Source organism: Centroberyx affinis, unplaced genomic scaffold (assembly GCF_046629955.1).
Source record: "Centroberyx affinis isolate AG114_WGS23_722 - 3 ecotype Tasmania unplaced genomic scaffold, CSIRO-AGI_Caff_v1 ptg004751l_1, whole genome shotgun sequence".
Lineage (NCBI taxonomy): Eukaryota > Metazoa > Chordata > Actinopteri > Beryciformes > Berycidae > Centroberyx > Centroberyx affinis.
Window position 1 is genome coordinate 208,062 of NW_027282300.1, and position 21,816 is coordinate 229,877.

At 44.5% G+C, this 21,816-nt stretch overlaps 1 protein-coding gene across 2 annotated transcripts; it reads left to right on the forward strand.

Moving 5' to 3' along the window:
* The first annotated feature begins 173 nt into the window (after window positions 1-173).
* On the forward strand, window positions 174-21,445 carry LOC139665940 (catenin delta-1-like). Of its 2 annotated transcripts, XM_071544998.1 has the most exons (22): window positions 174-514; window positions 6,448-6,589; window positions 7,490-7,653; window positions 10,225-10,293; window positions 10,434-10,553; window positions 10,833-11,098; window positions 11,397-11,687; window positions 12,278-12,518; window positions 12,629-12,851; window positions 13,332-13,524; window positions 13,609-13,726; window positions 13,865-14,021; window positions 14,237-14,254; window positions 14,640-14,708; window positions 15,272-15,399; window positions 15,689-15,839; window positions 15,933-16,125; window positions 16,756-16,961; window positions 17,285-17,326; window positions 17,448-17,515; window positions 17,758-17,860; window positions 19,498-21,445. In XM_071544998.1, the coding sequence occupies exons 3-21, from the start codon at window positions 7,495-7,497 to the stop codon at window positions 17,815-17,817; spliced, it is 2,772 nt and encodes a 923-aa protein (XP_071401099.1). In that variant the 5' UTR covers window positions 174-514; window positions 6,448-6,589; window positions 7,490-7,494; the 3' UTR covers window positions 17,818-17,860; window positions 19,498-21,445. The 2 variants fall into 2 exon arrangements, with proteins under 2 accessions (XP_071401099.1, XP_071401100.1); XM_071544999.1 differs by lacking the exons at window positions 174-514; window positions 6,448-6,589 and having other exon boundaries at window positions 7,456-7,653.
* Window positions 21,446-21,816: the final 371 nt, after the last annotated feature.

Below are 21,816 nucleotides of genomic sequence, written 5' to 3' on the forward strand. Positions count from 1 at the left end.
TGCTGCTTCCTTTTAGGCTATTGTTCTTAGACAATCAAATAAATGACATCAGTGTGTGTGAGTGAGTGAGAGAGGGAGCGACAGACGGAAATGGGAGGGGAGTCGGGGCGGGGACAGATAGCCCACATCTTCTACACCACAGTTTAAAACCCACGACCCCCCTTCATGGGCGTACTTATATCAGTCACTGTATGTTTTAGTACGTTGTGAATACAATCTAGACGGAAGGGGGTTTATTTTCCAGTCCAGCTGATAGTCCGTCTGCTCCTGACTACTGAATGACTCACTGGACGTCTCGCAACTTGTGACACACCTGTATGAGAAGAGGAATTCTACTTGCGCCGTATTTACGGTAAAGCGCTTGTTGATCCCGCCCTCTCTTTGATAGAAAACTCGGTGATGTTGCTTCGTCTCTAACGAGCTTGACCGAGAACCCAGGAAAGGAGGGGAAAAGAGAGGAAAAACACACGAAAAGGAATACGTTGGAAGGGGTCGGTGCAGGCTACACAAATAGGTGAGTAAATTCTTACGTATTAGCACAAGGTTAATACAACGGAGCGATGTTTTACTGATAACTGGTGCACTGCAGCGTTGGCAAGGAGTGGTCACATCGACAGCAGTTCAGCACGACTTTCCAAAGCTAACGTTGGCTAAATAGTTAGCGTCGAAGCTAACATTACACCTAAAGTCCAAGCCCGGACTCCCGGTTTTGTTGCCTTCGGTAGGAAATCTGATAATTGATACATATACCCAACAGAGTACTTTACCCAGAGGGATAACTATTGCTGAAGCAGAAAATACAATGTAACGCAAATTAGCTAGAAAAGGCCGCTTAGCTGAATAACGTTACACGCTATCACGCTAGCCCTCACAGCTAATCTGTGTGTTTGCTTTGCCTGGCAGCGACACGGCAATGCTAACGTTAGCCTGGCGGTTCGCACTGTTTTCAGTCGGCTATATGGGTTATTGTGATGCTAGCTAGACAGCTAAAACAGGTCATAGGGCTGCTGAGCAAACAAGCAAGCCTGCTGGGTTGATTTGATCTCGAATAATTTAATTCATTTGAGCAGAGCGTACGCGCTACCCTAGGGTAACTTAATGCCCCATGTGTGAGTCTTTTGTTCTCATTTTTATACTAATGTCTTTTCTTGGCTGCTTCTGTGTTGTCTAATGATGCTGTAGTGCCAACTCTGCTCGTCGCTACTGCCCCAGATAGCTAGCTTACGTTAGCTAATCAATACACGAAAGTCTGTCTGGTTTTGCTAGATCGGGGAAATGCTAGCCCAGGTGGTAGGCAGCTCATGATGGTTCATCGCAGGACTTGCCTGGAAATGTTTTGAATAAAGAGGGAATCAGCATTCATGGCAAACTGGCAGGCGTGCTCTTTTACAATGAGGCTGCTGTACAACACTGAAATAGACCGTGTTTATTTCTCCATGTACATTTTTGTGCGTTGACCTAATTAGCGTTGCTGTGGTTTCATTTCGCTTTCTTAGTTTCTTTCCTTTGGGGAAAGTCTTTGTTTTCAAAACCGGAGAGGACAAGCACATTATTGCGACGGCAGATAGAGGGTCAGATGAGATAACTGTTATCCAAAGTAATCAAAGTAATTGGAAACCTTTCCACTCGTTTGACAAGCTGGTCATAGCTTGTTTGTGTATTTGAGTCTGTTCAAGGGTGGTGGTCTTTAAGTTGTATTCTGTCAGACAGACAGGGTTGTCTGTCAGCTTGTGAACCTGTTAGGTAGGTCCTGTGTGAACTTGTTTTGGTAGGGAAAAGGCTGGGTGGGGATAACTGTCAACCTCTGCTGTGATCATGAACAAATAAACCAGCATTTCCCTTGTAAACACTGTTTTCAATAGTGCTGTGTAGTTCAGTATCTTTCATGTAGGCCTAAGGACTAACCTACTTGGTGTTTATGTGCATATTAATCACTGGGTCATGGATCTGTCTTCAGCTGATTTGTTATTCACATGGAAGTGCTGCAGGTGCTACCACTAATAACAATGTGTGTGAGTGCGAACATGCATGTATCGGCCCTTCCTGACAACTTGTCTGCCAGTCGGTGTTTGATTGTTGATGCATGCTTCCAGGGCCGGCTGCAATTGTTTGTGTGCTCTTTAGAGGTGTGTAGGTTAATCCACAGCGGGCCTGTGTGTGTCTATGTATGTGCGTGCATGTTAATATGTGTGTATGTGTTAGGACGTAAGTGGATTAGTGGGCTAAAGCTTCAATCCCATTACAAGCCACGCTCTGCTTAAACCAGTGCCAGTGGCATCACACTGGCTTATCAGCAAACTGCAGTGTCAGTTACCTCAAATTACATAAACAGATGTGCATTGTTACTGTGTGTGTTCTTTCAGTGTGTGTTTTTTCCCACTGACGGCAGGTGTAGTCCCAGATTGCATTGAGCAGAGTTTCATTAAGTTCACAAAAGCTGTATTGTTGGTTTCGTATGTGTATGATCACAGATGTCTTCTGATGGGGTCGAGTGAGTCATGCTGAATGATGGCTGCAGAATTCAGATGTAGTGATGTGACTCGTGTTGTGTCAGGACAGGATCAGATGTTAGAGAGGTTGTGTGTGTGTGTGTGTGTGTGTTGTTGTTGACCTAAAGGCATTCTGCTTGACATTTTGATCGTTTGTTGCTATTACTGCAGGGACAACAGAACATAGGCTACCCTTTTCTTTGTACTGTAAAGTGCTAATCTCTCACTCCTTGAGAGATTAGAGAAAAACGACTGTTTTGCTGCTGATGGCGTATTATATACACGCTCTTACACAAATCCTAAATCCATGTAGTGTAGTGGTTGAACGGTTGGGAGCAGTGATTCATGGCAAAAAATGAGTGGTTCAATGCAGGAATTTCCCCAATTTCTCAGTAATTTCTCTTTCTTTTCCTGCTCAAAATGTAGTTTGCTGATTTTCTCTTTCTTGAGCTGTCTTTTCCTCAGATGCTCTACACAACATTTTTTCCCAGGGACAAAGGGACAGCAGAGCAGGCTGATTCCACTGTGAAAACTGGTGGTACACCGTCTGTCTTAATTAAAAATAAAAAAAGCGTATTAGCAAAAAGATGAAACTGTGATGGTTTAGCCATGCAGAAGTTTGTCGAGATAGTTTCTGAGATGGTAGAAAAAGCAGAACGGAGAACAGTAGATGGAGAAGAGTATTGGTTAAAGGGGAAGTGGTTTGTGGTCGTATGATCAGCATATTGATAATGGGGGATTTTCACCGCAACACAATCATTCTGTTAATGGAGGAAGACGGCCATCAGTGGGTGGTTTACCAATACATACATCCTACAGGGGAAACCAGCAGAGTTTTGTCATGATTTATTTATCTGAGGTTGAGTCTGTTGAGGAAAGTGGTTCTTAGCGAGCGAAGGTAGCCCCCCCGTCCCATTTACTCATCTCCGATGGAGAATCCATAACATCCTGTTTCTCAGGAAGTGGCTAGAAGGGGAAGAGGGAGCAGGAATGGGACGGCAGCGATGTTTTCATTGTTCAGCGAAACCCACAGCTGACTTCCGAAAAGGCGTCAAGGCCAAAACTAGCAACTGTGAGAGAGGGAGACGGGTGGAGGACAGGGTGCTACAGGAGTTGGGCGTGAAGTGTATATAGGGACCCCCCCCCCCCCCACACACACACACACACACACACACACACACACACACACACATACACACATCATCACAAATGTGCATGTGGACCCACGTAGCGCCCCAATCTCTCTCGCCCTCCATCTCTTTCGCACTTGCGCTCACTTGCACAAACTTCTCATTGTTCCACCAACCTCCCGGACTGACAGCTGCAAATTCCCTCCACAGACTGAGGTTAAAACACACACACACACACACACGCGTGTGTGCACAGCATCACATTCCCAAGTACACTGGCCAAGAAATATCACTCACAGTTTATAATCCGTCTTGTATCAATGACAGCTAAACTCATTACTGAAATAAGATAGTGTGTAGAATGATAATTATACTTATAATTATTTGGTGTGTTTGAGAGAGGACGAAGAGCGAGATGTGTTTATATGTGGGATCAAATTATGGAATGATGCCAGATATGGAGAGATTTTGTTGTTGTGTAGCAATGTGTCTTTGCATTTGGGTCATTGTGACCGGTAAGCGTGCCTTGAAATGCCCCCATGATATGGTTTACACAGAGTGTTAAATGATTATTATGTCCTGCAGAGGTCTTTTTACAGTGAATGAGTGGGTGGGCTGCTGTGGTGAATTGGCCAGAGACAATGCCAGGAATGCAAGATCTGCTTTTATCTTTAATTCAGCACTCCTTTCCTTATCTATTCCCCCTCCTCTTCCCCAGCTCTCCCTCTCCCTTCCCTTCTTCTGTTGTCTCTCTTTTTTGTTGCCTATCTTTCTCCTTGTTTTATTTGTTTGCTTGTCTGTCTCTCTCTCTTTCTCTGTCTCTCTCCCTTTGGCTGTCTTTCTGTCTGTAGTGGATAATATCAGTCCTGTCGTGGCTTTGACCATATATGGGCATGTGTGCTACAGGACAGCAGTTTGTGGTTTGCTCAGGTGGGAGGTTATGGCTCCGGGGCGCCACAGCAATTATGCAAAGGATAGTGTGTGTGTGTGTGTGTGTGTGCGTGCGTGATGTCGCCAGTATGTGACGTCATGATTTCCTGCCAATCACGGCTTCAGTTCCTAAAACATTGAAAGCTTCAGCGAAAAATCCCTTTGTCTTGTGAAATGCATTTAAGCCGCTCCTCATTTTCTCATCAGTCCACCCCCCATCCCTCCCTTTTTTCCCACACTGGGCACTCCCCTATCCATGAATAATGTTTTGTGGTAAGCAGAGTCATACGTGTGCGTGTGTGTGTATTAGTCAGTAGACAGACAGGAACAGAGTGTTTTTAAAGGGTGTAGCAATATTCTATGGAAAGGTAATGTTGCCATTACCCCCGACACATGTGCTCATGGTGATGTTTCTCTCTCTCGTGCGCGCTCTGTGTCTTTCTCTCTGTCTCTCTCCCTCCCCCGCCCATGTGCTCAACCTTCTGCAGGTGAAACTGTGAGTCACACTCTCTCCTCTCGAACTCAACACACTTCTGTTATGCTCTTCACCTTATTTGCACTTGTTAACACTCTACCCTTTCATGCACACACACACACACACACACACACACACACACACACCTGCTGCCAGAAGTGTAAATGCAGGTCCTTGTTTGTTACCCAAATCTCTGTGCGCTCAAAATTTTCAGACGTAGAAGTTAGAGCTGCAACGATTAATCGATTAGTTGTCAACTATTAAATTAATCGCCAACTATTTTGATAATCAATTAATCGGTTTGAGTAATTTTTTAAGAAAAATAAGTCAAAATTCTCTGATTCCAGCTTCTTAAATGTGAATATTTTCTGGTTTCTTTACTCCTCTATGACAGTAAACTGAATATCTTTGGGTTGTGGACAAAACAAGACATTTGAGGACGTCACGTTGGGCTTTGGGAAACACTGATCCACATTTTTCACCATTTTCTGACATTTTATAGACCAAACAACTAATCGATTGATCGAGAAAATAATCGACAGATTAATCGACAATGAAAATAATCGTTAGTTGCAGCCCTAGTAGAAGTGTGTGTGCGCATGCATGTTGGCAAGACAGTGAGAAACATTGAGAAATCGAGACAGAGGCACAGTGAAATTTGGTAACCCCTCCTCTGCCTTGTCCAACCGGTCACGCAGGTGTGTTTGTGTGTGTGTGTGTGGCAGTGCCTGAGTAAAGTAACCTTTTTAAAGCCAGGACTGACTGGGGAGCCTGGCTGCTGCAAAGGGTTTTATCAACAGATAAGAGGAAGGAATTACACATCTGAGTCTCCACTTGTTTGGCTTTGATTTAACAACGGCTCTCTCTATCTCTCTCTCTGTCTCGGAGCGCACTACAGAAAGAAAACAAAGAGGGAGAGGGAGAGAAAAAGGGACAAAAAGGCAGACAAGTAGGGAGAGCAAGGCAAGCAGAGGTAGATGAAGACTGATTAGAGGGGAAAGGCTGAAAGGAAAAAGAGAGCAAGAGGGAGAGCTAATGCTGGAAAAAAAAGATGAGTTGATAGGAGGACATATGGCTCTTGGGAGTTGTGTCTTTCTCTATCCCCACCACTCTTTCTCTTTATGCTGACAGTGTATGTTCTCTGGCCCAGAAAGAGCTGCACATTGGTCAGCCTCCCAGTAGCTACTGCACGCAGGCCAAATGTTGAGTAAATATAGGGTGTGTCTGTAGGCTGGGGCTACCGCATGTCTCTGTGTCTCAGTGTGTTTGTGTGTTCACAGAACAAACACAACCCCGTTGACACATTTGTACGGTATTCTCACTATGTTGCTGTTTTTCAAACGGAGGTGTCTTCGGCCTCCACTAAAACATTCTCCTGCTCTCCTTTTTATTCTCTTTCCCCCACCTCTGTCTCTCTTTGCAGTCCATCCCTCCCTGTCGATCCCCCTGTTTCTGGCCTCGGTGGTTTGGTGACCTTCTACCCATGAGCCCTTGCAACTAGAGCTCAACCTCTGACCTTGGCGTGATCTCTCACCTCTTCTACCAAGCCACGCCCACAGGTGAAGGTGTGTATTTCTGATTGTCTGAGTCTGTGTTGAGCTCTGCAGTATGTTTGGGCTGGTGAGTGAATCAAGCTTTTTGCTGTAAGTGTGCAGAGAAGCGTGCAGTTCTCCCTGTGTGGTTTGGTGTTTGTGTATTGGTGTTCAGGGCTTTTTCTCTTGCTGGGGTCTAACCGATATCTGTAATGCCATATATTATGCCATCGATGGACAGATAAAATTGGCGCAGTAAATTTGAATTATAACACAGTCACGGTGGTTTGATTGTGGTTAAATTCTATTTAGACCAGGCCTTTGAAGAAAATGAAACCATGTAAAAACCCAGTGTTTTTTGAGGGTGGAATTTTTAGTTTCCACCGAAACCTTCTCTCTACAGTGCTGACTATATTTTTGTTTTCAGTGGAACAGATGTGCTGGTGTGTGATCCTGACAGGGCTGACAGCTTAGCATGTTTTTAGCGCTCTTTTAGCAAAAGAGTGTCTCTTTTCACACTAGTTCTCCACAGCCTCATAACATCAGCATCAGCGTAGCCACCAGCAGCACTTCTCACAAGCGTTTGTTTAGCACTGCCAGCTAAAAATAAGACTTAAAATTAATTGGAACAAACATTTTAGTTGTCAAGTACCTTCAGTTTAGCCCCTTACTCCTTAATCCAAGTTTCCAAGAAGACATCCATCCTTGTCACAGCCACCAAACAAAATCTCTGTCAGCAGATATGAGATATGGTTAATTTTCCTCCCCCATTAATGTTATCAGACCCAAAAATCCTGCATCAGCCGGGATCTGCTTCCTGCTACACTCTGTATGGAGGTGCGTGTGTGTTGGACACACTCTTCCTGTGTTGTAGTGTGTATGAGGCTGAGTGTGTGTGTAACGCCCCCACTCTCTCCCCTTGGGGCCGTGTAGTGTGTATGGAGCAGTGTGAGAGCGCAGCGGCTCTGCTGGAGTCGGTCAGGGAGCAGGAGGTGCAGTTTGAACAGCTGACCCGGGCGCTGGAGGAGGAGAGGAGGAGAGTGGGCCTCCCCGCCACCAGCCCCTCGGCCCTGGGTCGCCCCCTCCCTCACACACAGGTAACCGCCCCCAACCGCCCCCGGCATCCCCGTCGAACGTCTCTTGTGGGCGTCTGCAGTCTCCCATCCTGTGCCTCAACATGACCTAGCTAATGCTGTTAATGCCTACACTGCCTCAGCGTCCCATCCCAAAATGCTTAGACAGATACACCCAGCTGTTGTCCATCACCCCCCCCCCCATTCCAATCCTCCTTCCAGTGAATTCACTTATCATTTTCTCCCCCATGACATCCATTCCTCTATTGCTCAATTCATCCATCATTCCCCCTCCCCCTCTTTGCCTCCATCCAGCCTCCTCTCCACCAGCGCTCAGCGTGTGTGTGTGCCTGCGTGCGTTTGTGTGTGTGTGTCATCATATGTCCGTCTTCATCTATCTCTTGTATGTCCATGTGTCTTTCATCTCTCATCTGGAAATGTGCCTTCAAATAGTTTCACCACTTTTAACATGCCAGGAGATGGTCATCATCACACACTTTTTGCATACCTTCACTGCCACTCACCGGATGCGCACACACACGCACACTAGTCACCACTATCACCACAACATACCTTTCGTCAGCCCCTGTCATGGAATCTCAGTTATTTTCCTCTTTGTCGCAGCATGTTGTGTTATGGAATGAGGCGATCTGTCGTGCATGCGTTGCATAGCCCTGCGTCCACCCTGTATCGTAAATGAAAGGATTTTGTCATTAAAACAATTAATTCATGCATTTGTTACCCTCTTGATGCCACTGCTATGATGCAAATGTTATGTTTTCCCTTGCATGCGAGTCCCTTATTGTATGTTGATATTGCATGCTCCACAGTTAAATGATTGTATATAAATACTTTTATATTATTTTTACTTCATTATTTCAGTTTTATACTGTATGTATATTTTTGCCATGTAGCTGAATTCATCTATCCATCGAGAGCAAGGCTAGATGTGAAATTATTCTGGAGTTAAAGATCAGTTTACCTGTCAATGAGAGGTTTAAGACTCCCTCTCTGCTCCTTTGTTTACAGCTGGGTTATTTGGTTGGACGAGGCCCTGCTGTCGCCTCCTTGTCTAGTTTTACAGTCTCCACTGAAAGTCTTCTGACTCAGTGCTTGGTAAGCTAGGCTCACCCCTAGGCTCAGGTGACTGTAGACTTGTTGGAGGAGGCAGTGAAGGCAGAGCTTGTCAGTGAGGTTCTCTGGCAGGGCTGGGCGATATGGCTGAAATCAATATCATGATAATCATAAGGATTTTTCTCGATATCAATATATATCACGATATGGTTCATGTATGCAAAATCACGTTAAATAATCAAATGAATGTTCATCTCATTGAACCGAATGGTAATGTTAGGTGTGGTGTCAAACAAAACAGAAATATTTGAATAATATTCCTACCATACCTCATTTTATGAGAGTTTTTAAGTAAAATTTGCTTGTCATCATCAATTTAGACAGCAGAAATGTGTGTCACGATATCAAAATATCTTCATATCATCACGATATGATTCCACTGAAAGACGATAAATGATAATATTGAATTATCGCCCAGCCCTATTCTCTGGTAATGTGAAGGGCATTGTAGCCGTCAGGGATTGACATGGTTAACTTGTGAGTCCTCCAAATAATCTAACACTTTGACTGGGTAGAACAGTTCAAAATCTGTCTCATAAATATTTTTGTCCTCCTCCAAGGACTTCCTGACATTGAGATTTTATGTTTTGTCTAATTGAGCCTGTTTGATTGGGCTTGAAAGTGACTTTGGGATGATTTTCTTTGTACGAGGCAGCTTGATGATGAAGACTAAGAGACTGGGAAGACGTATCAATTTACGTTTGTAAACCATCTTCCTGTCGAATTAGCATTTTTTTGGCCTTGGCCAACTGTCCATGTTTTATTTCTGCTTATCATGTAAAAAAGCCTGCCCATCCCAGCTGTGAGCACCGCTCCAAAAGCATGACAGAGTACTTTGTCATGTATTAGTATTCTAAGAAGAGCAGGTATAGAGGAAATATCTGCCCCCTTGTGGACATAATAGACACTGCAGTAAATCACACTACCACATATTTTGGCAGGGCTCATAATATTGGTTTTATTTGTATTAGTAGTGACACATCTCCCTGAAACAATTTCTAATCTGGTGTTGTAGAATGGTTGCTGGAACGCATTTCCAAAGTAGCCCAATTATGTGGTGACTCAGCTTGAGGCTAGTGCTAATAATTGAGTCATTCATATTACATGAAGCAAGTGATAATTAACAGTGTCCAAGTTATACGGAGTGACACTCATTGACTATCTGACAGATTGGAGAGAGTGGAAGCAGGGTGTGAGGAGGAATGGCTACATTCCAAAATGTCCTTCCTCATGTCTGGCAGTGATTCACAGACCATAAATATGCAGAGGTGGTTTGGTTTGGTCAGCGCTGAATGTGCTTTAGTAGCAGTAATGTTATCTGGGGTGGGGGGTTGTAAGATGAGGCTAGACTGCTTGCTGCAATTCCACTCAAGTTTTAGTAAAATTGTTGGTGGCATGTATAGACTATCATTTCAAATGTTTACATTGTGTTCACAGTTCTGTCTCTCTCTCCCACCCCAGAACGGGCGTTTAGGGGATGCAGACATAGAACGACTGAAACTGACAGACGGATACATAAACGGGACACAGGTCTGTGTCTGTGTGTGTTTCATTATGTGAACCTCATATAACTTTAATTTTTTTCAATGTATCTATACAAAATGCCAGTGCGTTGTGTGTAAAAATATTAATGTGTGGCGTTGGTGTGTGTGTGTGTGTGTGTGTTACAGTACAGAATGGTAGACCCTGCACATGGCGCTCTAGATGAGAGCTACACACCAGAAGACGACTCCCAGGAAGCACACTCAGTCTTCTCTGACGAAGGAACCACGCGGCGGCCAGACAATGGGGTAGGGAGATGGGATACACACACCAAATCAACAGACTTTTATAAATGCCTACCAAGGCTTGGTTCAAAAATGACTTGCACAGTCTACTCAGCTTAAGCATTTTTTGTTGCTTTTATTGAGACAGAAAGCAGAGACAATCAGAGAGTAAGGGAGACACTGAAGGAGAAAGTTGTGGAGGGATTCGGTCCTAGACCAGAGTCAGAACTTAACCAGTCGATTATCTCTGGGCACAAACATTATTTATCTTAATACATTTCCCCTCCATCTCCTGTCCATCAGATGAAGAAACCAGTTGTCTCACGCACAGTCCTGCCCCCTGACTCTGTGTCCATTGATGGGGGCTTGTCGGTGTCCGGCATGGGTGGGTACAGTGCCACGCTGGACCGTCCCTACAGGCCGGTAGTAGGAGGAGACTACCCCACCGCCACCGTGCCCAGAAACTACCACTACGGCCCTGCAGGGGGTTACGATGACTACCGGGGAGGCCCGCCATCAGAGACATATGCTAGCCTGAGCAGAGGCACACGCATGGACGAACGCTACAGGTACAGGACCCCTGCTTGGACTGGTACCGTGAATAGGACTTATATCTGGACATATTTTATCATGTTTGGGATTTAGTGTTGGCTATATTTCCAGAAATGGATCATCTCTAACTGCAGTACACTCTAATAAGCCACACAGTAATCATGGGTTTTGGATTTAATCAGTCAAACATCAAGCTAAACACTAATTCCCTGTTCTGGCTTTATTGACAATTAAGCGTTGACAGGTTCTTAGTTTAGGAACAGCCATCAATTCTTGTGTTCTTAACCCTCATCCATCTTTATCTTCCTTCCCCAGGCCAGGTGATGGCTACAGGACTCTGGACTCTGGCTACCGGGCCCCAAGCCGTCAGCAGATAGACCCCTATGCAGCGCAGCCCCAGGTGGGCCGGGGGATGAGGGCCATGGGCTCAGCCATGGAAATGCGGTATGGCCACGGCCACTACGGCATGGAGGATGACCAGCGTAGTTTGGGATATGATGTGGATGTGGACTACGGGATGGGGCCCACGCCCATGCACCCTGGGGGCTACGGTACCATGCCACGCTTGGGGCCTGGCCCCGGGGGCATGGACAGACGCAGACTCAGGTAAAACAAGGCATTTCTTTGCTAAAGTATCACACACTTTTTTTATGCAGACAGACTATGTATGTATCTAATAGGCTTCACTTGACCCTGGCTAAAGTCTACACCAAGTGATTTCACTAATTAACACACCCTCAACCAGAGGAGGAACTAATCGGTGAAGTCACGTGGTGTAGTCTTTAGTCAAGGTCAAGTCCAATGTTCCCTCTAAACCGGTGGTGTCCAGTTCTGTGGTTGGAATGAAAACCTGCAGACTCTGCCCTGCATGGCACGACTGCCTGCCACTGGCCTAGACAGAAATATATTTGAAAATGGCATCAAATATTTGAAGTGCTGTAGGTTCAATCCAATTTAACTTTGTATTCACTGGCCACAGCCTCAAAATTTGGCAAATGATATGCAAGAATAATTACTTTTTATCTCCTAGATAACACATTCAGACTTGGTTATACCTATCCTGGGTCGTAAGCTGTAGCTTGGGACACGGACACACATACCAAACACTTAGAGCTAACGAACAGCATAACTCCTGCTAGAGACATACTCAGTAATTATGTCCATGTCTACATATTTACCTCCTTTACAATATATAGGAGCTGTGAGGACACTTTGGATGGCGATATGGGAGGAGTTGACCCATACGCATGGGGTGTTCCCATGACGATGGAGAGGGGAAGCATGGCTTCATTGGACAGCACACTGAGGAAGGGCCCTCCCACCTCCTGGAGACAGCCTGAGCTGCCAGAGGTTATTGCCATGTTGAACTACCGCCTGGACCCTGTCAAGACCAACGCTGCCGCCTTCCTCCAGCATCTCACCTTCAAAAACGACAAGGTAAAACACTCATGCGCACACAAAGGCCACATTCAAACACAAAATTACCGCTTCACAAATATTTCCGCCGTTGTATGCCGCTCACTATAAAATAAAACTTGTGTGTCCAGGTTAAGTCAGAGGTGCGTCGCCTGAAGGGCATCCCAGCCTTGGTGTCCCTGCTGGACCACCCTAAGAAGGAGGTGCACCACTCGGCCTGCGGAGCGCTAAAGAACATCTCTTTCGGACGAGACCAAGACAACAAGATCGCCATCAAGAACTGTGATGGAGTGCCAGCTCTGGTCAGGCTACTGAGGAAGACCCACGACCAGGACCTCACTGACACTATCACAGGTAATACTGCTCGCACTAATACCTGCATCAGATATTAGTATCTCTAGGGGACTACTGGATTAATAAACAAAGGCTTGGAGGTATCTAAAGGCTCGTATTTCTGATAACCTTGTTGTATGCAGAGTCAGAAATGGTTTGGTTCATACACTCCGCTGTAATACAAGAGCAGACTGTTCATAATTACATTTTTACTGCCAACAGTTCTCGCAGGACACCACATCTACCCCACATTTTCCCTGCAAGAGGAAAGCAAAATGAATCTTGGGAGTTGTATCAAATGACACATCTGAATATACAAAAAAGATTGATGAGGGAGAAAACAATGAGAAGATCAAATCTGAGAACTGACCTTTTGAGAGCTGTGACATAATTCATTCCTTGGGTTGATTTATTCTTTTAAGGGCCACACAGTCTATTCTACTGCAATGCAGATCACGGTTACAAACTGTGATACTGATGACATTTATTACATCATCCCAGGCACCTTGTGGAACCTTTCATCCCACGACTCGGTAAAGATGGAGATTGTGGACCACGCCCTGCACGCCCTGGCTGACGAGGTGATGGTGCCCCACTCCGGCTGGGAGCGAGGGAGCAACGGAGCAGAGGAAAGCTGCAAACCACGCCACCTGGAGTGGGAGACCGCCCTGACCAACACTGCTGGCTGCCTTAGGTACCTGAGTGATGGAAGGAGGGACTTTTAGAAGAGGAAGACAAACATGCGATTTTGTATTTAGCTTCTCCCTCCCTCCAACAGGAACGTGAGCTCAGAACGCAGCGAGGCCAGACGAAAGCTGAGAGAATGCACAGGATTGGTTGATTCACTCATGTACATCGTCCAGTCACAGATCAACCGCAAAGATGTGGATAATAAGGTAACTGCTCACTGCTAATTTCACTCAATTGATTACAACTTTTCACATTGAAGATGACGAATTTTATCTTTATCGTGTGAGGCCAATGCATCTTTCTTTGACCCTCTGCTCTTGTCTCCTTTCTATCCCTCCCTTCAGTTGGTGGAGAACAGCGTCTGCCTGTTGAGGAATCTCTCCTATCAGGTTCACCGCGAGGTTCCCGGCTGTGAACGCTACGCAGAGGCCACGCCCCTCAACCAGGGCCCCGCCCCGGGCTCCAACAAGGGCGGCTGCTTCGGATCTCGAAAGGGCAAAGGTCAGTGTCAGGGTTAAAAGGTCACTCTGTTGTGTGTGATTTGCCACTGAAAGGTGGACTGGCTGGTGGGATTGAGCTTGTTGGTGGCGGGAGCACCTGTCGCTGTTTTTCACACTCTACCACTCTTTCCCTCCTTTTCTTCTTTTTCCTCTCTCTTCTCCCTTTCTTCCTCCCACCCTTCTTCCCTCCCTCCTTTTACTCTCTGCTGTGTTTAGATGAGTGGTTTGCCAAAGGTAAGATTCTCCTCTTGGTGTCCTAGTTAACTCTGATGTGTCCCAACTGTTTTTGAGCTATTAACCACTCACCGTCTATCATCAACCAGTTTACTAACACAGAATAATACTTCAGATACTACTAGACAAATCTGGATGTCTAATGCTGTTGAATTCACGTCCAATATACAGGCATGTTCACCTGATGTCACGCAAATGAGATTGCATGGTCACCGCTTGTACCACTGGCTGCATGGTCATATTTTACATAGTTTAACCTATACAGTGTACCAAAATACAGGACTGAGGAGGTTTGAATGCACTCTTTGGCCAACTTTTTTTTGACCTAGTTTTTTAGTCAACTCAACCTGTCCATTTCTCTCCTTTATTCTTTTTCTGTCTGCAGGAAAGAAGGATGGGGACGATGGGAGTGCAGACCTAATTGACATTCCAAAGAGGACAACGCCTGCCAAAGGTATGTGTGGCTCGCTTTGGCTCCAAGCCATTAATCACAGAGCAATTTGTAGGGCAGCCACACTTACAAGACCATGTACAAATTCCCCCCTGTCATGCCCTGTTTAGCACTTTCTCTCACCTTGTCACTCTCTCTTTAATCCCGACTGTTTCCGCTCTCTAAATGAAGAGATTATACACAATGAGGGCTGATTAACAGGACTCTTCTCTAAAAGGAAACTTATAAAGGGCAGCTAATCATAAAATCCCAGTGCTTCATTAAAGTGATTTGTCCCATTTTCAAACTCAAAAAATAGTCATGATTCCTTTCTAAGTGGACCTGATTTTCTATATTTTTTTTATCTGTTGCAAGATAAAATGTCTGCAGGACGCTCTTAAAATGTACACTACTAGACCAAGGGTTGTCTCAGTCACATGGATTAGTGGAGTTAAGTTCTGATTTAATCCTAAAATTCTCACTATGCAGGGTTCAACTGCTTGAAATGTTTTATTTTTTCTATGTGTAGACTGAATCTGCATCCAGCCCAAGTCTAAGTTAATACTCCCATGTGTCTCCTGCCTCAGGTTATGAGCTGCTGTTCCAGCCGGAGGTGGTTCGTGTTTACACCTCCCTGCTCAGAGAGAGCCAGAACCCCTCGGTGCTGGAGGCTGCCGCCGGCGCCATCCAGAACCTGTGTGCCGGCCGATGGACTGTAAGTGTTATGCTTAACTAGGACGCTGTTACTATGGATCTCTTCTATGAAAAAGTCTACACCAGAAGTCATTAGTAGTGTTCAGTGATGCTCACAGGAGACGTCTTAGTCTTATTCTCAATCTGAATGACCTCCAGCATTTTGGATCTGTTGGAGTAGAGCAGTGGGCTTTTATTTCTGCAGAGTCAACTGTGATGCTATCTGTCTTATGAAGTTACTGGAATGTAACTACTGTCACTGATATATAAGATGATGTTCCTGACTTGCTCTCTCCCTGCCTGCTCTCCAGTATGGTCGGTATATCCGGGCTACCGTGCGTCTGGAGAAGGGTCTCCCCATGATGGCGGAGCTGCTGGCCCATGGCAACGACCGCGTGGTTCGGGCCATGTCCGGAGCCTTGAGGAACCTCGCCATCGACAACCGCAACAGAGAACTGCTTGGTAAGATTGTGGGTTTGAAGGCAATTAAAGACAATGTAACAATATATTTTCAGGTACAGTGTACTCACTTGCTTCTCTGTGTTTCACCTGCAGGGAAGCATGCAGTGCCCCACCTAGTTGCCGACCTGCCTGGAGGCCAGAGCCAGTCTGGGCGCGCTCTATCAGAGGAGACTGTGGTGTCCGTACTGAGCACGCTCACCGAGGTGCTAGGTAACAGTCTGGAGGCAGCAAAGACCCTCCGAGCCTCGCAGGGCATTGAGAGACTGGTGCTCATCAACAAGGACGGGTAAGTGTGTGTGTGTGTGTGCGCGTGTGCTTAAGTGAGGAAAGAATACAGGAGGAAAATGGTGCTTTTAATGTTTTCTTTGGGAGTCAAATATAAACAAGTACAGATTCTCTACAGTCTCATGGTGCATTCGCATCTATTATTAGTCTATATTAATGTAATTTCAGGCTCCCGAGTTGATCAGCGGTCTTCATCTCTTCTATGGAGAATACAGTAACTTTAAGCTACTTGACTTGCTACTAGTTAATGTTGGCAACAGAACCTTGACCAAAAATAACTTAGAGCCTATTACAAACGCATATAGAAGCACCGCTTATACAACAATGTGCTTTATTATAAAATGCCAGAGTATGTGCTGTTTTATGATCATAAATATTCAGCAATATATATCACCTGGACAGGACACCTGCACGGACACCTGCATGGACTGCTGTAACTAATAGATGAAAAACCCAGTTCTCTTCTCCTGAAATGTCATCTAAACTAATTTGCATACAAAGAGGATTATAGGGGTTTTGTGAAAAATGGCATAGAGGTGTGAGGTGTCTGCCTTTTTCTGACTGGCCTGACTTACCCCTTGTTAGCCCATACACATATCCAAGTTTGTACACGTCTCCATGTATTCTCCAGCAAGCGTTCGGACCGTGAGGTGCGGGGGGCGGGCCAGGTGCTACAGCTGGTTTGGGGCCACAAGGAGCTGCGCCGGCCCCTTGAGAAAGACGGCTGGAAGAAGACGGACTTCATGGTCAACCTCAACCCCGGCACCACCACCAACGGCCCCAGCAGCCGAGCCAACGGCACCTATGAAGACAGCACCCTACCACTGCTGGACAGAGGTGAGTGTATGAGAAATCATTTATAGTTTCAAGAAAAAACTTTTGACAGTGTTTAAGTTCTACATTTGGTAAAATTGTTAGACAGGATATTTTGCAGAAGGCACAAATGAGGTAAAAGTTGCTCTGTAAAATTATTAACTTCAAGTTAATAAATGTGAGTTTTCAGAGGTGATTCAAAAGGAGCCACAGATTTAGACTAGACTAATTTTGTTGCATCATAAGCTAGTTCACAAAGTCTATTCTATGTGTTTTCTATCAATAACTATCATTTGGTTGTGCATCTAACTTCTATGTGTGGTAACTCTGTTTTTGTTTCATTCTAGGGGAAAAGAGGGACATGATTCCACTAAATGACCTAGGCCCTGGTTAGTACATCCATAGATTCTAACAACATTGCTTGTTATAAAGCCAAATTGACTGGACTTGTGGGTCTTTTTTAGATGACATCTAGGATGATTTTCCTCTTTCCTCATCTTTTTCTCTCAGAAGCCTACTCTACACTGGACCAGAGGGAGAGGAGACACACTTTGGATGAGACCACAGACACTTTACAGGTACATCTTTATATCCGTCCACACACACACACACACACACACACACACACACACACACACACACACACATACATTCACATGCTGGGTTGTTGACTGAACTGTACTAACCCTCCATCTCCTGCACTGCTCTGAAAATTCCTCACTTTTACCTTTCCACAATTATTGACAATTTTCTCTTCTCACTCTCACTGCCTCTCCCTTTACTTTCTTTCTCTCTGTCTCTCTCTCTGGTTGTCTCTCAGCGAGGGGTGTATGGGGGCAGAAAGGGCTCCCTGCCCCTCTTGGACTCCTACGATGGTTAGCCCTCCCCCCTCCCCTCTACCCCCCTCTGCATGTAACAGCATGGTATGTTCAACTGACCTCTTGTCCTGCATGGACTCTATAGAGCTCTCTTCCTTTGTCTCTTACAACTTAAAACCCTCAGTGGAACTTGGTCTATGGCTAACATGGTGTATTGAACACTGATTGAGGTCTACTGGTACTGACACTAAAGTATATGATGCCCTAATGTGATGTGTACATGCTGGTATAGTATGCTGCAAGGTCCTCCTTGTGGATTGTGGTCCATACAGTATATTACTGGAGATTCACACCAGGATCATAATAACATTTTCAACCCTCAGGATAATGATATTGTGTGAGCAGTAGTGTTGTCATGATACCAGAATTGAAACTTTGATACTAATGCTAATTTTAATGGCAAAAACTTTGTTACTACTACGATACCTTGGCAAAGAAGAAAAAAGATCAAGTAATATTACAGAACAACTGTCACTGAGTCACTGAGATGTTTCGCTAAGTTACTTGTGTTACCAAACTTGACTTGGACAGCTTTAAAGTTTTTTTGAGGAGATTTTGTCTTTATTTTGGTTAGTTGACAGAGATAAGACAGGAAAGATTTAGGAGTTTTAGGATTTAGGCAGGGATGACATGTGACAAAGGTCCCAGGCCGGATTCGAACACAGGACGTCACAGTTATGTGGTCTTAGCCACGCATTAGCCCACTGAGCTACCAGGACGCCCGACTTTGTAGCAACAGGGGTGTCCATCTTTGGCGGCTCAGTAAGTAAAATAGTACAATGAGTCACTCCTGGCACCGGTTTTGTCAACCAGTTTGGACTGTGATTCTGTTCAAGATCTGGTTGACTGTTTGACGGCGCCATTTCATCAGATGTTAGAATCTGTTGAATTTTGCACTGACTTGCACAGTCCACTATTAAGACGAGCCAGACTGTCTATTCCAATGTTTCCTCTTCTTTTAAAGCTAAGCAATTTGTGCTCAAGTGCATCATCTCACAGCTGTACAGAGAATTGCAACATGTGCCCCAGAATGTAAATGGGTTTTATTTTTTGTTGTTCTTCGCCTGTGTTCAGGTTTCTTAGTTGTAGATGGAGGATCAGAAGATGTAGAGTCTGACAGTCCCGGGTCAGACATCATTACCGCTAAAGTTGTCTTTTTAGATGGTCGGCCGCCAACTTCAGCTTATCCAGCTCTAATCCAGCTCCACACTCTGCCACTGTAGGCGTCCTGCCACCACCCTTACTTATCACTGTTGCGTTTCGCCCCCACCCTCTCCACACAATGTTTACAAAACAAGCACAGGAGAGGGGCGATGCAGTGTCAATGAGGGCACAGTTTCATTCATTCAATTGCGGATTGTGGCTTTTAACTATTCCAATCTGCACATATACGCTCGCTTGAGGTGACATTGACATGGAATTTAAGCTTGCAGAACCCGTTTCGTTAAAGTATACGTTTAGAAAATGCAATATTTAAGTCAATCATTTGCAAGGTACCGCAGTAATATTGAACTTTATTGAAGTTATCGTGACAGCACTAGTGTGCAGCGTGCCATACTTATACCACAGAGTCAGTCGTTGTGTTGTCTCCATGTTTATTGTGTACGCTCCCCATGGTTTTGTTTGTGTACTTTTATTCTGACTTCTTTTTAATCGACATATCGCACTCTCTCCTCTTCCAGAAAAACTGATAGTGTGCATCACCCAGAGCGGGCCTTCCTTGCCCTACCACTGCTACTGAGGAGAGAAGACCAGAGATGCACAGACTCTCTCTCTCTCCTTCTCGCCCCCCTCTCCCTCCCTCTCTCTCTCTCTCTCTGTCTCTGTCCTTCCATCACAAGAAAAATGGGATTAGAAGACGAGGGTCGGCATCCAAAGAAAGTGATTGTGTTGCAATCATAAGTGATACACAACACACACACACAGATACATACACACACACACCTACTTTTTACAAATCCATTGTAGCATCAGAAGTATATTCTGTTTTTAAATTATAATTCTTCTCTAAATGGCAATCACCTTTGTTGACAATCATCAGTTATTTTCCGGTGTTGTCATCCTGCTTATTTTGCTATCGTTCATTTTGGTAAATTTTGTCATGGTAAACATGTTGCTGCCAACACCTGCATCCTAACATGAATTTGTATGTAGACTTCTCTGTAGGGTATATACTGTATATAAAAAGAAAATGGGATGACTGCATTTTTTTTTTTTTTTTTAAGTTTCGGTTCCTTAATTTAAATCGTCCCTTTACTGGGATTGGCGCGATGGGAGGTTGGGACGGGCCGACGGACCGATGGGACGCGGCCGCCCTGTAGATTGAGAATGTTATTGTTTATATAGGAGTTATTTTCATGTCTCTAGAGTTATTTTCTCTTGGTTGGGGATGGGCACAGATGTAGGCCAGAAGCGGGCAGGTGTGTGTATATTTGTCATACGATGAACCTGTGGGGCGTGTGTGAGGCGAAAATGAATATGGACCTTGGAGTGAGTGTGTGTGCACGTGATTGTGTGTCAAGGACGGGACCCATAAGACCACACATTGTTTGTTTATTTTTTAATTCATACTGTGTGCGTTTTTGTTTTTTTTCCCTATTCCTGTGACAAACCATTTTTTTCATTTGTTAGTTATTATGTACCAACTGCCTCTTTTTGTGTTTGATACTTTAATTTCCAACAGTTTGTTTTTTTCTCCCCCAGTGAAAGAAATCACAATTTGAGCTGCTGTGTTTTAACTCCTGTGTCTGGAAATGTTTTTAGTTACAAGACACTCCCATGAGTGAATATGGACATTGAACTGTGTGCTTTTAAGTACAACGCATCAAACCTGATACTAAAATGTGAGTGACTCTGGGAAACACACGACTAGACCACTAACAAATTTCAACACTCTACTTCAGAAACGGAAAGCATTCCTGGCTCTACTGTAATAGAACCACACTAGACGCAGCCTGCACAAGGGTTTGGTCTTCAGATAGTGATGAACACTTCAGAAAGGACTCCTTCAGAAAGAACCTGTGGAATCATCTCCTCTTTACTACCAATCTCTATAACAGTATTGCTGGTCTAAAAAAAACATTCACTACTCTGTTTTATTGCAATGTAGCCTGTCATGTGTACATTGGGATTTGTGTTGTGCAGTTTTACGAAAAAAGACACTTAACATTTGGGAGGTTTCTTCACTCAGAGGAGACTCGAGTTTTGGACAGACAGGGAGAGATATTGACGTATGACTTAGGAGTGTAGAGGAGGGGAACAAAAAGCACATTTTGGTATATGTGGTCCATTTGTTTTTCTCTTTGTACTTTTGATTTTTCACTTTGTGTCTGGTTTGTTTGTTCCTTTATTTGGGGGTTGGTATGTGTGGGAGTGGTGGGTGAGAGCATTATGCAATTTGTTCTACTTTTTAGTCCCAGTTTTACCGCTAATTTGTTTTAATGGCAAAAGAGACCAATCATCTTTGTTTTTTATTCTCCACACACAGTATATCTAATATTGCCTATCCATGTAAAATTATGATGTACCATTCATACCTGCCTTGGCTCTGAAAAGTTGCTTTTTTTTCAGTAAAAGTATGTTAACTGGCAATACTGTTTTTTATAAATAAAGAGCTTTTCTTAGACAAGATTTGACAATGTGGCTCTGAACTTGTGTGCACAGGCTATGTGTGATTGGTGTGATTCTTTGTGTGTGTGTTTGTGTGTGTGTGTGTGGTGGGGTGAGCAAGAACTGCTGTATCTGGATAAACACATCTAATTAAAGAGATGCAGTCTGTCCATCTGAGTAATTTGATCCCCTTCTTCCTCAAACAAATGTCATATGCACACACTTGACACCTTGACAAGTATTCACTCCCTAACATCTGTGTGGTCCGTTGAGGTTTATTTTAATGCACCGATTATCAAGGCTTGTTATCCGTGTGTTCCTCTGCGTCGCCAAAGCTTTTGAAATGCTCACGGCAAACATTTGTCTCCAAACTTAAGACCCCAAACTGTCAG